Below are 17,529 nucleotides of genomic sequence, written 5' to 3' on the forward strand. Positions count from 1 at the left end.
CCATATTTGCTGTCAGTTTTTAGGTTTTGGAAGAGACCTTTTTATCAGTTTAAGGAAGTTCCCATCATTTTTTTTTTTTTTTTTTGTCGGTACGCGGGCCTCTCACTGTTGTGGCCTCTCCCCTTGCGGAGCACAGGCTCCGGACGCACAGGCTCAGCGGCCATGGCTCACGGGCCCAGCCGCTTTGCGGCATGTGGGATCTTCCCGGACCGAGGCACAAACGCGTGTCCCCTGCATCAGCAGGCGGACTCTCAACCACTGCGCCACCAGGGAAGCCCCATCATTTTTTTGTTGTTGTTTTAATTTTTATTTTATATTGGAGTATAGTTGATTTACACTGTTGTGTTAGTTTCAGGTGTACAGCAAAGTGATTCAGTTATACATATTTCCTTCTTCCCATCAGTTTTTTTTTTAATTAATTTATTTTTGGCTGCATTGGGTCTTCGTTGCTGCGCATGGACTTTCTCTAGCTGGAGTGACCAGGGGCTACTCTTCATTGCAGTGCACAGGCTTCTCATCACGGTGCTTTTCTTGTTGTGGAGCACGGGCTCAGTAGTTGCGGCTCTCAGGCTCGAGAGCGCAGGCTCAGTAGTTGCAGCCACGGAGCAACTAAGCCTGTGGCCGCGACTACTGAAGCACCCCTGTTCTAGGGACTGTGTGCCACAACTACTGAAGCCCACGTGCCTAGAGCCTGTGCTCCACAGCAAGAAGAAGCCAGCACAGTGAGAAACCTGTGCACCACAAGGAAGAGTAGCCCCCGTCACTCCAACTAGAGAAAGTCCATGTGCAGCAACGAAGACCCAATGCAGCCAAAAAAAAAAAAAAAAAAAGAAACTGTGATTGGGTATTGACTTTTAGCCAGTGCTTTTATTATAGTCATTGAGATAGGTATAATTGTTTTCTTTCTCCTTTGTTACTACGGTGAATATGCAAACCCCCTCCTTCTGGATTCCTGAGATGATCCCAACTCAATCATGATATTACATCTATAAAACACTGATAAACTTGATTTGCTCTTCTTTTTTTTTCTTTCTTTTTTTTCTTTTCTCTCTCTCTTTTTTTTTTTAAAGGATTCTTGCTTCTGTGTTCATGACTTCCTTTTCTTTTACTGGCCATGTGTGGTTTTCAGAGTATTTCTGTTTTCTAGAAGTGTTTGTATAAGGTTGAATTGTCTTTTCCTTGAAAGTTCAGTAGGACATGCCTGTAAAAATATTTAGTTCTGGTCTTAATGGGAAAAATTAACCAATAAGTCTTTAATAGTAATAAGATTATTCAGGTTTTCTCTATCTCCTTTTAAAGTTTTTTAAATGAGATAATTCAATTTAGTAGAACAGTAGAAAGAACTCCCATGTACCTATTACTACAAGTTACTGATCATTTTGTCCACTACCCCCCACACCCTTTTTTTTTTTCTGCTGGAGTTTTTAAAAGCAAATCCCGGACTTGTCATTTCAGTAGAAATACTTAAATATTTGTCTCTTAGGACTTATTTTAACTTAACTATGCTATTGTCATACCCAACAAAATTAATAATTTCTTAATATTACCCACTATTCAGTCTGTATTATCCTGATTCTCTTAAAATGTATTTCCAGTTAGTTTGAATCAGGATCCAAATGAGGTATGTTTGGTTGTTGAATGATAACAGCTTCTCTCATTCTCTTTTTTTTTTTTCTTCCCCCTTTTATGCCATTGATTTGTTGGAGAAGCTAGGACACTTATCCTATATAATTTCTTTTTGATTGAGGTTTATTGAGTATTTTATTTTTTATTTTTTATTTTTGCGGTATGTGGGCTTCTCATTGTTGTGGCCTCTCCCGACGCGCAGGCTCAGTGGCCATGGCTCACAGGCCCAGCCACTCCGCAGCATGTGGGATCTTCCCGGACCGGGGCACGAAACTGTGTCCCCTGCATCGGCAGGCAGACTCTCAACCACTGCGCCACCAGGGAAGCCCTATTGAGTATTTTATGAGGAATTTATTCATTTTTCTCTCTTCAGTTTTTTTGTGTGAAATTGATTAGTAGGACCACTTTCTCTTTTTATTGTCATTTTTCCTTAACTTTCCCAGAAGTTTATCTTTTATTACTCTCTTCAAGGAACCAAATTCTGATTTTGTTAATAACCTCTCAGTTCTATCTCCATTTTTCTGTTTTTTTTAATTGCTTTTATATTTGATCATCTTCTTCTTACTGTTCTTTTTTTAACATAATAACTTGGATACTTGTTACTTTCAAGCTTTATTTTCTAACATAAACCTTTAAGTTTTGAAATGTAGTATTTTTATTATTTCTCAGTTTGTGATTTCTCCTTTATCACTTACATATGTGTGTATTTTGATTTTTTATTTTTTATTAATTTTTAAAATATTATTTATTTGGTTGCACTGGGTCTCAGTTGTGGCAGGCGGGCTTCTATAGTTGCAGCTCACCGGCTCCTTGGTTGCGGCATGTGGGCTCCTTAGTTGTGGCTTGTGAACTCTTAGTTGTGGCATGTATGTAGGATCTAGTTCCCTGACCAGGGATCGGACCCGGGCCCCCCCGTGTTGGGAGCACAGAGTCTTAACCACTGTGCCACCAGGGAAGTCCCTGTGTATTTTTGATTTATTTTATTTATTTATTTATTTTTTTCTTGGCTGTGCTGTATGGCTTGTGGGATTTTAGTTCCCTGACCAGGGATTGAACCCAGGCTCTTAGCAGTGAAAGCACAGAGTCCTAACCAATGGACTGCCAGGGAATACCCCATGTGTATTTTTTAAGTTTCTAAATAGGTAGAGATTATTTTTATTTTTTCCTAAATGTTTAACACTAAAAATATGCTGATGATAGAATGTTTCCTTGTATACTCCAGGGGGAAAGTAGAATGCAAAATCACTTAAAAGTATATATGGGGACTTCCCTGGTGGCACAGTGGTTAAGAATCCGCCTGCCAATGCAGGGGACACAGGTTCGAGCCCTGGCCTGGGAAGATCCCACATGCTGCGGAGCAACTAAGCCTGTGTGCCACAACTATTGAGCCTGCGCTCTAGAGCCTGCGAACCACAACTACTGAGGCACGTACCACAACTACTGAAGCCCCCGCGCCTAGAGCCCATGCTCAGTGATGAGAAGCCACCGCAATGAGAAGCCCACGCACTGCAACTAAGAGCAGCCCCCACTCGCCGCAACTAGAGAAAGCCCGTGCGCAGCAATGAAGACCCAACACAGCCAAAAATAAATAAATAAATATTTATTTGTTTATTTATTTTTAAAAAGTATATATGATTCCAGTATTGTGAATTATGTAAATAGGAAATAATGAAGGAAATGTATCATTATATTGATATTAAGCAGTTGCCTTTTGAGTAGTGATGTCAGGTAAATTTTATTTGAAACCTTATTCATATTCCACAACTATTCATAAGACATTTTATTTTTATGATGGAGGGGCACATGATTTTTCCAAAGGAAGGAGAATAATTCTGTAAAAATCTGGACTCTAAATCATGTCCTGAGATCCTGGGATATAATTCAGTTCAACTAAAATATGACCAGTTGCTTATCTCTGTTGGGCATTAGGCAAGGAGTTGGTATGTAAGTGGTAAGACATGTTATTCCCGGATTTACAGTCTGGGTGCATAGGTGGGGTGAGGGGTGGTGATGGGGAAGAGATGGCAGGAGAGGAGGAGAGAAAGATAGACACACATGTTAATTTCAGTGCCATGATAGAATGCAAAAGAACAGGAAGGACACATAGAGGAAGAATTGCACTTATGAACCAAGGGTAATTGGACCAACACGATCATTATTAGAGTGGTATCTTGTCTTTGATGGATGGGTTATTTTTAATAGGATTATCAGTTGTAGATTCAAATATATTTAATTTTTAAATACCCAGAAGTGTCCTTTTAATGTTAAAACTACTTGGAGAATTAAAACTCAAAATACCTCAATCTGTATAATGAGTTAGTACTGTCAACAGGTCAACCAAGGGACAATTTTGCACCTCCAGGGAACATTTGGTGATATATGGAGACATTTTTGATGTCACAAATGGGTTAGAGCTACTACTGGTATTAAGAGGAGAGACCAGGGATTTGCTGAGTATCTTACAGTGCATAGGGCAATCTCCCCCTCCCCCCAAAGAATTATCCAGCCTAGAATGTTTAATAGTGCCAAGGATGAGAAACCTAGGTTAATCCATAATTTTTGCATCCTCTTTCTCAGGGATGGGGCAGAGGTGGAATGGTAGTGGTTTGTCAGTCGTTGAAGAAACTAGAGGCATGGTTTTGTATCCTGTTCAGCTAGATTTTGGTTAAGGAAAACTAATCTGTAGTCTGAAGTCAGGTCAAAGCAAATTCATTCAGCTTTGTGGCAGGCACTGTGTGATGGGAATTTGGTAAAGAGTGGTAAGCAGCTCCTGTCTTCCTGGAGCTTACACTGAATGGTTTACAAAGGGGAGATCTTTTTTATCAGTTGTCTTTTTTTATTATTATTATACTTTAAATCTTTTGTTCTGAATTTATTTTGTGTATAGATAAGTTATTTTAAGCTCTTCTAAGGAATTCTGAAATAGTATACACCTTTTTTTTTTTTAATCTATTTTTTATTGCTTTGGGTCTTCGTTGCTGTGCGTGGGCTTTCTCTGGTTGCGTCGAGCAGGGGCTACTCTTTGTTGCGTATGCGGGCCTCTCACTGTTTTGGCCTCTCCCATTGCGGAGCACAGGCTCCAGACGCGCAGGCTCAGTGGCCATGGCTCACGGGCCCAGCCCCTCCACAGCATGTGGGATCTTCCTGGACCGGGGGGGGCATGAACCCGTGTCCCCTGCATCGGCAGGCGGACTCTCGACCACCAGGGAAGCCCAGCAGGGGGATTCTTAACCACTGTGTCACCAGGGAAGTCTGGTATACAACTTAGTTGTGTATCTTTTGCATGACTGTCAGTACAAACTTTTGGCAACTCATGTAATGGGGGTGTATTCCCCCCATGTAAGATGTATTCCCCTTTTCTCTGGTCTTGTTTTAGGTACAGTCTATAAGTGTTCAAACCTGTTGGCATGACAATAATTTATATATATTTTTATATATATATATAACACCTTTTTTTTAGTATAATCTGAAAAACTAATACAAATAGATAGTATTCCATGGAGTGAGGTTTAGAAATGATATTTAATGCTTATCAAGAACAAAGTATAGAGAACTTTGTAATTTTGACTCTGTCATACTTTAACCTTTATCTTTCCTCTTTGTTTTTAGATTTTGGCTCTCTATTTGACTTGGAGCATGACTTACCAGATGAATTAATCAACTCTACAGAATTGGGACTAACCAATGGTGGTGATATTAGTCAGCTTCAGACGAGCCTTGGCATGGTACAAGATGCAGCCTCTAAACATAAACAACTGTCAGAATTGCTACGTTCTGGTAGTTCCCCTAACCTCAACATGGGGGTTAGTGGCCCAGGCCAAGGCATGGCCAGCCAGGCCCAACAGAACAGTCCTGGATTAAGTTTGATAAATAGCATGGTCAAAAGCCCAATGGCACAGGCAGGCTTGACTTCTCCCAACATGGGGATGGGCACTAGTGGACCAAACCAGGGTCCCACACCATCTGCAACAGGTATGATGAACAGTCCAGTAAATCAACCTGGCATGGGAATGAACACAGGGATGAATGCTGGCATGAATCCTGGAATGTTGACTGCAGGCAATGGACAAGGGATGATGCCTAATCAAGTCATGAACGGTTCAATTGGAGCAGGCCGGGGGCGACCTAATATGCAGTACCCAAACCCAGGCATGGGAAATGCTGGCAACTTAATGACTGAGCCACTGCAGCAAGGCTCTCCCCAGATGGGAGGACAAACAGGATTGAGAGGGCCCCAGCCTCTTAAGGTAAGTGCAGTTCTGGTTTCTGTGTACCATCAGTATGTTTTTCAGTGCTCCAGTGATGGAGGAGGAGGGCTTGAGGTCAGTTATTCATTTATTCTTTACTGTTCATGTTTAATCTTCTTACATCATGTATCATTTCCCACATATTATATGCCAGGGATCTACTGTATTGTCACAAGTTTTATGAAGCTCTTATATTAAATGTAAGTAATACATATTTTTTTTTTTTTTACAAATGATTGCCAGCTAATTCCTGTTCCCTGTGGCACAAGTATTAGAATATTTTCATTTCATTTCTAATTCATCTCATTTTAGCCTTCATAGCCTTCCTTAAAAAAAAAAAACAAAAACACAGTTTTGAGATAGTCAGCATTATATAATCTTCAGGTAGACTTTATTTGTTCCCATTGCTTGGGATGTCCCTGTTTTTTAAGAGATGTGTTATTTTTTTTTCTTAATGGTTGATGGAAATTAAGGTGCATTAGTTTACTATAAAGCCTCAACCAACATTCCAGATCTTCCAGTTATCCTGATTTTGGCTGTTACTTGAAAGGTTTAGAGAAAAATAGGTTTTATGTTTCATAGAGGGGCCATGCGGTGTGAATTGTTCTCTTGGCCTTCCCTATCCCTGGGCCTATCCTGAGTGCTATGTTGGCTCTCTTGCTCCATCTTCTGTTCCCTGACCAGGGATCGAACCCATGCCCCCTGCAGTGGAAGCGCGGAGTCCTAACCACTGGACTGCCAGGGAAGTCCGAAAGCCTTTTCTTTTTAAAAAGCCTACTCTCTTAGCCTTATTAAGTAGAGAATGCTAAATATATTTTTAAAAACCTTTTAAATGTGTACTCTGTATGTATAATTAAGATGTTCTAAGCATATGTTGGATGTTTATTCCACCATATTTTTCATACACATTTTATTCCTTTTTCTTAAAATGGTATCACACTATGGTTGCCAGTGCCTGGCATGTAGTTAGTAAATACTTGTTGAATGAAAGAGATGGCTTCGCTTGGAAGGTGATACTAGAGATGGGAGAGATTTTCACAAGGAGTCAGGAGCAAGCTTGCTCTGTAAGAGGAATAATTTGAGCAGGCATTGGGACTTCTATATTCCTGAGAATAATGATGGTGAGAGTTCAAGGATGAAATGAAGACATACGGATGAATTGGGAGTGGGGGCACTGAGGTCACATGTAGATAAATGAAAGCCCTTAAATATTTTTTTTTTGCTACAGGATAAAGAATATTGACATCTTGACTTAGGAAAAAATTCTGTTTGGCATCACTATCTACTCTATAGGTTCTCCCTTTCTGGCACTTTTATGTTGCTGTTTTGATGTGGTTTACTTAGAACACTTGGAGTGAGAACCAGAAACAAGAAGGTAGAATATTTATTAGGTACCTCTTCTAGATTTCTAGGAACCTGCCTGTGAAGAGTCCCTGCCCTCCTGATGTTTATATGGGGGGTGGGGGGGCAGGGATGACAGACATTGAAAGTTTCACTGATTGAACAAATATTTACTGAGTCCTAGCTTGCTTTTTTTTTTTTTTTTTTTTTTTTCTTTGCTGTACGCGGGCCTCTCACTGTTGTAGCCTCTCCCGTTGCGGAGCACAGGCTCCAGACGCGCAGGCTCAGCGGCCATGGCTCACGGGCCCAGCCGCTCCGCGGCATGTGGGATGTTCCCGGACCGGGGCACGAACCCGTGTCCCCTGCATCGGCAGGCGGACTCTCAACCACTGTGCCACCAGGGAAGCCCCGAGTCCTAGCTTTGATGCTGAAGATAGAGCAGTGAATAAACTCACTTCATGGAACTTACTTTCTTTTTTTATATATATTTTATTTTTGGCCGCGTTGGGTCTTCATTGCTGCATGCCGGCTTTCTCTAGTTGTGGCAAGCGGGGGCTACTCTTCGTTGCGGTGTGCGGGCTTCTCATTGCAGTGGCTTCTCTTGTTGCGGAGCACGGGCTCTAGGCACATTGGGCTTCAGTAGTTGTGGCTCGTGGGCTCTATAGAGCGCAGGCTCAGTAGTTGTGGCGCATGGGCTTAGTTGCTCCGCGGCATGTGGGATCTTCCTGGACCAGGGCTCGAACCCATGCCCCCTGCATTGGCAGGCAGATTCTTAACCACTGCTCCACCAGGGAAGCCCGGAACTTACTTTCTAGTGTACACATAAGATATAAATTCATAGTATTCCAGGTAAGTGCTGTGAAGAAAAATAAAGGAAGGAAAGGCGCATTGGGAGAAGGCCTAGGTTGAGAGTGGGGCACTGTCCTACTTCTAATCTAAATCACAAATTTCTGTATCAACATTGTTTCAGGGACTGGATATATAGCAGTAAATTAATCAGACAAAAATCCCTGTCCCTGTGGAGCTTATATTTTCATGGAAAGGGGCAATTCAAATATAAAAACTTAATTATTAAAATATTTCCTTGTTTTAAATGAAACAAGGAAATCCCACCTATATTTTATATTTGAAAGTTGATGTAAATTGTTACTTTTGGAGCTCTTCTCTTAAAATTAACATCAGTTTGTGATGCGCTTTGGCATGTGATATTAAAGAGTGTTTAACCTATAAATTTTAAAGTAAGAGCAGTGATTGATATGTTGCATCTTTGTCTTTCTTGTGTGTTCTTGGATAGGCAAGGAGTGAAGCAGGTAGGAAGAGCCAGTTAAGAGGGTATTAAGTATAAGGCAGGGAGGAATAATCCATGTTGAGAGAGAAAAAGACAGATCTTAATGCCATATCCTGATGGGTTCTAAAGAGGAGGATCTTATTCCCAAATTTACAATCTAGATGGGTGTGGTTTTAGGTGTACAGTATCAATTTGAAAAATAGTCCCTGTGGGGTGATGACGCCCCCCTAAACTAAGGCGGTGGTATAAGAGTAATAGGACTGAGTCTAGAAAACGTTTAAGATTGGTTATCAGTTCTGTTCTGAGAGATCCCTGTAGTCTTCCTTGTTTATCATTGTACATGCTGCCCTGCCCCCGCCATGGTTAACATAGTGCCTGGTGAATGACTTGGATATAGATGTATTTATCAAATCTGATAGACTGGAGGACATGTCAGGATGTAGTTTAATTTGTTATTATTTGGTGAATCACGGAGTCACATTTTCACATTTAGTATCGGTGTGCACTACTGTTGATACCTGCAAGTCTTATTAAGGGATTTTTGTCCCTATGTTAAATGTTCCTAAACTGTTATATTTGTTGTATATTGGGCACTACTTTTTTATTTGTCAGTGTTTGGTACCATGGTGTGTCTTATGTGTTCCTGTGTTCCCTTTTAATGTATTGAACACTAAGAAACAACCTGTAGTGTCAGATTTATTTTTAAAGGAAGATAAAATAGTCCCCTGCAGGCCCTTTGGTTTTAGTTGCCTAGGACTGTGGCTTCCTGGTCCTCTGCCTTTTCAGTTTAGGTGGAGATCTGTATCGCTGCTGTTCAGGTAGGTGGTAGTTAACTAGTTGGACATCTGGATCCCATTAGCTATAGAGAAGGGAACAAGATCAAATAACTAACTACAGTATAGCAGAAATTAAGTACAGTATATTCCCTTCCTATTCTGTTTCGCGGGGGAGTAGTGGGGGGTGGGTAAATAGAAAGGGTAGCGGTGGGGAGGGGTTGGTTGCATTTCATTTTCTAACACTGACAGCAGAACTCTGAGGGAGATAGGTAAACAAAAAGCCCGAGAGAGTCTTTGTTGGTCAGAGTGACCAGAAGTGTCAGGAGTGAATTACTGCCAGCTGACCCGCAGTTAGTGCAATCTGTATATTTGAGACCATAGTCTGCTACAGAGTGAACTTGGAGTTTCTAGGTAATGCATTGTGATTGAGGGAACAAGCAATGTCAGGAATTGGTTGAAACTCGGTTAGTGTAGGCAGTCAAGGCAATATCCATGTGAACAAATGTGTGAAGGACCAGATTCTACTAGGATATGTTTGATGAAGGCATTAGTTTATTAACAGGAGACATCAAGGCATCTTACAAATCCCAGCATTTTATCTATATAAATTATGGACTCTTAAATGGCTTTCATTTTATGTCTACCATGAATTTCCATGCTAATAAGAAATACAAGTAAAATACTCCTCCAGGTGTAGGTGAGCATACTATTGGGACTATATTAGTATAAATATTAGTACTTTAAAAGCAATATGTAGGGCTTCCCCGGTGGCGCAGTGGTTGACAGTCCGCCTGCCGATGCAGGGGACACGGGTTCGTGCCCCGGTCCAGGAGGATCCCACATGCCGCGGAGCGGCTGGGCCCGTGAGCCATGGCCGCTGAGCCTGTGCGTCCGGAGCCTGTGCTCCGGAACGGGAGAGGCCACAACAGTGAGAGGCCCGCGTACCGCAAAAAAAAAAAAGCAATATGTAGCAGCAGCACTCCCAGCCACATTGGAAACTACCAAAAGAAACCTGAACTTTGCATTTAAGCCTGTTTTTGTATTTGATTTTCTGGCCAGATTCACGTAGGAAATTCCAGTTATTGGAGACTGAATAAATTTTTTACTCTGGATGCTTCCCATTCATGCTGCCTCATTTTTTTATGCTTTCACCCACACTATGCCACTTCCCTCAGTCTCGTTCCCTATCATCATCCCTGCCTCTTTGCGAATTTAATATTTTATCTCCTTTACAGGTTAGCATTCAGGAGTAAAAAATAGGAAAGGAGGGTGTGCCACTCAACTGCCTAGTTGTAGGGAAAGGGAAGATCTTAAGCAAATGCTGGCGATTCAAGAAGCATGATGCTCTCAGGTTTGCAAGTTAATGGGTATAGGAGATAGGATACCATGGAGAAGTAGTCAGTTCTCATGAAGATCATGAAAGGCCTGGTATACCGTGGTTTTCCCCCTTTATGAGTAGAAACAAGTGAGGACAGAAGGCAAGAAAACCTGTTAGTCACAGTCTACAAAAGCTGTGATGAAGAGCTTTGTATTAGGACAGTGACAGTGGGCATGTATACATGGGAATGATGGGGATTGGGTGGCTAGAGGCAGAATTTGAAGGACCCTTTGATAGAATTGGATCTCTCTGAGAAGGATATAGAAATCTACTATGACTCCTTTTAATTGGACAGTAGCTGTAGTGTCATTAGTTTTCATTCTGAGTGCTTGCTAGTAGGTGATGATTGACTTACAGTGGGGTCTTATGTGGAAGGATAGAATTGTAAGTTGCATCATTAGTATCAGTAAAACATTTGGTTTTTGAATAATTAATGCTCTGTTCAAGTTAATCATTATACAGTATGATGGTTCCACATGGACTTACATAAACACAGGAAAAAACTTACTTTTTTTTCTTTTTTTTTTTTTTTGGCCATACTGCACAGCATGTGGGATCTTAGTTCCACGACCAAGGATCGAACCTGTGCCCCCTTGCATTGGGAACGTGGAGTCCTAATCACTGGACTGCCAGGGAATTCCCGAAACTTACTTTTTAAAGTACATAGGGATTGCACATACACTCAGATTACTTTAAGAGCCAAGAAGGCAATTTAATAAAGCAGCTAGGTGTAAGACAGCAAGAAATGGTGCAGACTTTGAAGCTTGCATGCTATACCTAAAGGATTCAGATTGAAAAAGTGTTAAAATCACTGTTCTACCCTGTTCCTAAGTTAAAAAGTACATATCCCCCCAGGCTACCAATCTTCTACCTTTTATATAAACAAAATGCTGGAATAAGCATTTTGATATATCAAGTTCTCTAATATATTTAAGGATTAGATGGTTTATTGAGTTGAATTGAATTTATTAAGTTATAGTTTGCACATTAAATGAAAGTTATTTAGTGCATTAAAAGTGGAGATGAATGGCAGAGCCTGCTTAGTAGATATAGCTAAATGAAGACGCTTATACATTTTTCTAAAACGTTTATCGCATATTTACAGCAAACAGCTCTAAATTTACTGTACCTCAGGCCCCTAGATTATAGTCTGTTTATGTATACAGAGAGTTTCTTTTAAAATTGTCTTTGTAAATTAGGAAGTGGAAAAGGAAAGGAAATAGTAATTTCCTATTAGTGTGGGGAATAAGATTTAATTTCTCTTCTGTTTCTTGTTCTTAGATGGGAATGATGAACAACCCTAATCCTTACGGTTCACCATACACTCAGAATTCTGGACAGCAGATTGGAGCCAGTGGCCTTGGTCTACAGATTCCGACAAAGTCTGTACTACCAAATAGCTTATCTCCATTTGCAATGGACAAAAAGGCAGTTCCTGGTGGAGGAATGCCCAACATGGTGGGTAGTAATCTGTTTACAAATTTGTCTTCCATCTGACACTTCAACAGAAGAATTGTGTTAAACCTCTTACGTCTTCTATTATACTATACACACTAGGATGTAATGGATGGCCCCTGTGATCGAGGAAGCTTGTGCCTTCCTTCCATTTCACCTGGTGTTTTTTTACTTGCAGTATTGACCAGTAAGGATGCTGTCCAAATAGGAGCAAATGGGGCTGCTACACTGAAAGTTTTGGGGTCCTGCCATATGCAGCTTCTCCTTGTGAGCAATTCTTTTTGTAGGATACAAAAGTGGAACCTTTTTCCTCTTGGGAAGGACTCTGAAAAAGGATTCCAACTCTCAATCACCACATCTACTGATTTGTATCTGATGCTATAACACAGAAGTAACTTCCCTTTCAAAGTTATAGATTGTTTTTAACAGTGATTTTTGTTATGGTAAAATCTCCAAAGCTTCTAACATCGCTATTTTTCTAAAGTAAAACTATCTCCATTTGTAAATGTGTCAGGTAGTCCATGTCCATCTTTGGAAAAAATTGTCCTATAGGAATTTTATTTCCTTTTCAGATGTTTTAGGTTTTTTGCTTTGTGTCCCATAGTCATTGAATGCCTATATTTCAGATACTTCACTAAGTACTGGAGACAAAGATGAACAAAACATGTCATTTCTGCCTCCAGAAATGTTTACTTTTTTATTAGGAAAAACCAAATTTCTTCCAGGGTTTACAGAAACTAATTTTTCACCCACCTGAAAGGCCCCTGCCAGCTCTCCCAAGAAGCTCTTCACTATTCTTCAAAACCTAACTTGAACACGCTCTTCACAACAGATCCCTTCCTTTCCCCCCCTCACACTGGAGTTTACCATGTCCTTCTCTTTCTGTTTTCAGAAGAGTTGCTTCAGAGCAACCAAATACAAATATACATTTTAAAAAAATTTTTGTTGGAGTATAGTTGTTTTACAGTTGTCCTTCTCTTTCTTTTGCTCTCTGTATGTTATACATACTTTGATTATATTGCTTGCTAACATAGCAATTTGTTTTCTTGTTAAGTTGAGCTTCTTGTTGGTAGAAGTCATCATTTATCGTAGAATCCCCTGTGTCAAAAAATTGGGTCTGGTACATGGTAGACTGTCCTTAAAGGTTTTCATTGAAAATCTCCAAGTCCGTATTTATTAAGGAGGTAGCAAACTATGACACCTAACATCAAATGCATTTTTATTGTTTTATCCCTTAGGGCCAGCAGCAGACCGCGCAGGTCCAGCAGCCAGGCCTGGTGACTCCAGTGGCCCAAGGGATGGGTTCTGGAGCACACACAGCTGATCCAGAGAAGCGCAAGCTCATCCAGCAGCAGCTTGTTCTCCTTTTGCACGCTCACAAGTGCCAGCGACGAGAGCAGGCCAATGGGGAAGTGAGGCAGTGCAACCTTCCCCACTGTCGTACAATGAAGAACGTCCTTAACCACATGACACACTGCCAGTCAGGCAAGTCCTGCCAAGGTGAGTGGGCTCAAAGGGTTTTTGTGCTCAGCAATTAATATTTTTTTTTACAGTTAGAGCTGATCACATTTTCTCTCTTCTCTTTTGAGACTCCTTACTGATAATGCCTTACTCTGTATTTAATTATGATAAAATTCAGTATCATTTTGTGAATGAGTATCTAGAGATGTGGCAGGAGAGGAAGTTTTAGATTCTTCCCTTTTGGGGTGATACTGACTTTTATTTGCCCCAGCATAGCTTTAAATATTATTGAGGGTTTGCTAACTATCATGTAGGCCAATACTAAAAGAATGTTACCCAACTTAGTACAATTTGTATGTTTATAGAGTCATTAGAAATCTGTGTGTTGTTTTTTTAAAAATTTTTATTGGAGTATAGTTGATTTACAATGTTGTGTTAGTTTCTGCTGTACAGCAAAGTGAATCAGTTAAACATATACATATATCCACTCGTCTTTAGATTCTTTTCGCATACAGGTCATTACAGAGTATTGAGTAGAGTTCCCTGTGCTATACACTAGGTCCTTATTAGTTATCTGTTTTATATATAGTAGTGTGTATATGTCGATCCCAATCTCCCAGTTTATCCCCCCCTCCCTTTCCCTCGTGGGAACCATAAGTTTGTTTTTTACACCTGTGACTCTATTTCTGTTTTGTAAATAAGTTAATTTGTACCATTTCTTTTTTTTTAAGAGAAATCTGTTTTTATAGGGGTTTTTTTTTTAATTTATTTATTTTTGGCTGTCTCGGGTCTTTGTTGCTGCACGGGGGCTTTCTCTAGTTGTGGTAGGTGGGGGCTACTCTTTGTTGTGGCACGCGGGCTTCTCCTTACAGTGGCTTCTCTTGTTGCGGAGCACAGGCTCTAGGAGCATGGGCTTCAGTAGTTGTGGCTCACGGGCTCTAGAGCACAGGCTCAGTAGCTGTGGCACACGGGCTTTGTTGCTCTGCAGCATGTGGGCTCTTCCCGGACCAGGGATCGAACCCATGACCCCTGTATGGCAGGCGGATTCTTAACCACTGCGCCACCAGGGAAGTCCCCAGGTTTTTATAATGTAAAGTAGATTGCACAGCTTTGTGGTGAAAAATAGAGGCTCTGGAAGCCAGACCACTTGAGTTTGAATCCCACTTTGGGTGCTCTGTGACTTTGTACACATTACTTAACCAGTTTTTGCCTGTTTTCTCAACTATAAAGTGGGAGGATTAATAACTACCCTATAGAGGTGTTATGAATATGCAATGAGTTAATAGCATTTGTAGCACTCATTATGTGATCGATAAGTTAGCTAACAGTAATATAAAAATATAATCTGCATTTGAAAAAATAATCATTTTTCTTCTTTTTAGTGGCACACTGTGCATCTTCTCGACAAATCATTTCACACTGGAAGAATTGTACAAGGCATGATTGTCCTGTGTGTCTACCCCTTAAAAATGCTGGAGATAAGAGAAATCAACAGTGTAAGTGACTAAATCTTTTGAAGCTTTATATCAAAAGTATTCTTAGACTCACCAGCACAACTTGGTGAGATGGTAGAGTACCTCTTGATTGTGTGAAGTTCCTGTGACTGCCTAGTGCTATCATACTAGATTATTTCCACTTACCACTAACTTCATATTAATAAGATTAGAATGGAAGTACTTATTACCTAAAATAAGATCCAGAAAGATCATTGCTTTGACATTGGGCAAGTTACTCTTTTATACCTGTGATCTAAATATTTAGATAATTTGAAATTAATGTAAAAAGAAAGAAGAAAGTTTGAGATTATTTTTAGAAGCCTGGGGTGATGAGCTTTTCTTAGAGGAAAGACAAGTAAAAAGTAGAAAGTGCAGCCACCACACCTCCTTTAGAAACAAAACATTTAGCATTTAGGATTGAAAGATAAATTTGGAACTGTATATATAGCATGTTTTTAAAAAGTAATTAAATTCCATAAATTAATGAAGAAATCATAAATAGCCCAGTAGAGAATTGGGAGTAGAAAATAGTTCACTAGAGGGAGGAAATACCAACAAGTTCCCTATTAAATTAAGGAATGAAATAAAGTACCATTTCTCTCCTGTCACATTGATAGAAATGATGCTACCTGGTGTTGGCTTTTGTGTGGCTCTGAGGCATTTCATACACTCTGATGGGAATATTGATACAGCCTGTGGGAAGGCTTTTGGGTATTTTGGATCAAAAGCTTTTCATGCCAATGATCCCCTTTGACCAATCAGTTCTGCATCTAGAAATTTTTTCAAGGAAATAATGGGAAACAAGATGTGTGTATTTCATAATCACGTAACAATAATTTTGTGTTTAAAATTCACTCAGACATCCTAGTGTTTTCTTTCTCACCATTTTTAATGTTGTAATACTGTTTCTTTTGTTTTCTCTAGCAATTCTGACTGGAGCACCAGTTGGACTTGGAAATACTAGCTCTCTAGGGGTGGGTCAACAGTCTACTCCCAGCCTAAGCACTGTTAGTCAGATTGATCCCAGCTCTATAGAAAGGGCTTATGCAGCCCTTGGACTACCCTATCAAGTAAATCAGATGCCAACACAGCCCCAGGTGCAAGCAAAGAACCAGCAGAACCAGCAATCTGGACAGTCTCCCCAGGGGATGCGGCCCATGAGCAACATGAGTAAGTCTGTGTCCTCCTAAGTGACAGATGTGATACCAGTTGTGTGTGTAAATACCATGTAATATGCAAGGTTAACTTCTTTGTTTATTTTAGTCTCTGTGTGTGTGTCTATCTCTTTTATTGTCTCTCTTTCTCTCCCTGTCTCCCTCTCTTACTTTTTTTGTTACGTGATTTTTTGAAGTAACTTTTAAAAGATTATAGTGTAGAAATCCCCTTGTAATCCACATACCAGAGGCAACTGCTATTGGTTTATATCCTTCTTAATCCTGTTATATTAGTTTATATTTCTAGAAGTGTGATCCCATGTGTTATAACAGACTTATTTCTTTACACAATGTGGACATCTTTCCGTTCCCATGTCTAATGTATCCTTTTTAATACTTGTATAGTATTTTGTCACATAGAACAGTGTGTTACAGGTGGACATTTAAGTTTCCAAATTTTTTGATATTTTAAACGCCACAAAGAAACTGTTTTGGCTCGAAGTATTCTTTTGGTAGTATTCTTTTGATTTGAAATGTTTGGTTATTGTTAATATAGATTTCTGCATATCTGACAGCAGTAGTCGTTTGCCTTTGAAATAGTTTATCCAATACACTTGTTCTCCTAACCTCTTCCTATAATAAAACTGAGAGGGAAGGGGAAGTGTGAGCAGTGTTTTAATATCCTGATTTGGGGGTAGTTTTTATTCTCTAATTGTATGGTAAAATAAAGGAGATTTGCCCTACGACTATCCCTTTACTGTCAGGCAGTTGAACATCTAAGCAATTTTATATAAATTGTTAAATGCCCAGCACAGGTAAGCCCATAACTTTTAATTGTTCTTGATGATGAAGTTCTTCTGTAATTAGACAACTGTCTAATTTGGAATAATCTACCATGCTTTTTCCTTTGAAACCCATTTTCATCCCTCTATTAGTAAGTGCAGTAGGCTTTAGTTTCTGCAAACTGTTTGATTCTAAATGAGAAAATTGGGCACGCTACTCTTGTAAGAATGTAAATCTTACTGATTTTTATTTTTAACTTAAGGAAATGTACACTATTTCATAACAAGCAATGCTAACTTGTTAAACAGTTATTGAGAAAGGAGTTTTAAAAACTGGACTAGAAACCGGAATGAAGAGCATTCCTGCCTTTTCAGGCTTGTTTTCAAGCTCTTATTTATTAAAAGAGAGATCTGAGGACTTCATTCCCCCCCTTTTCCATCTCCTTCCCGCCCCCCTCCCCTCCCCCTCCCCCTCTCCCCCCTCTCCCTCTCCGACTTACGATTGCTTGTGGCCTCTCTCTTTGG

General features: G+C 40.0%; 1 protein-coding gene across 1 annotated transcript in view; it reads left to right on the plus strand.

Annotated features, from left to right (window-relative positions):
• The window catches only part of EP300 (E1A binding protein p300), a 74,462-nt gene that overhangs the window by 17,634 nt on the left and 39,299 nt on the right, over nt 1-17,529 (plus strand). Inside the window, exons 2-6 of the mRNA XM_029204571.1 lie at nt 5,236-5,873; nt 11,938-12,114; nt 13,350-13,611; nt 14,955-15,068; nt 15,993-16,238. Of these exons, the coding sequence (XP_029060404.1) occupies nt 5,236-5,873; nt 11,938-12,114; nt 13,350-13,611; nt 14,955-15,068; nt 15,993-16,238 (1,437 nt within the window). The remainder of the gene's footprint in view (nt 1-5,235; nt 5,874-11,937; nt 12,115-13,349; nt 13,612-14,954; nt 15,069-15,992; nt 16,239-17,529) is intronic.

The sequence above is a fragment of the Monodon monoceros genome, unplaced genomic scaffold (assembly GCF_005190385.1).
Source record: "Monodon monoceros isolate NGI ecotype Baffin Bay Population unplaced genomic scaffold, NGI_Narwhal_1 Super_Scaffold_6, whole genome shotgun sequence".
Lineage (NCBI taxonomy): Eukaryota > Metazoa > Chordata > Mammalia > Artiodactyla > Monodontidae > Monodon > Monodon monoceros.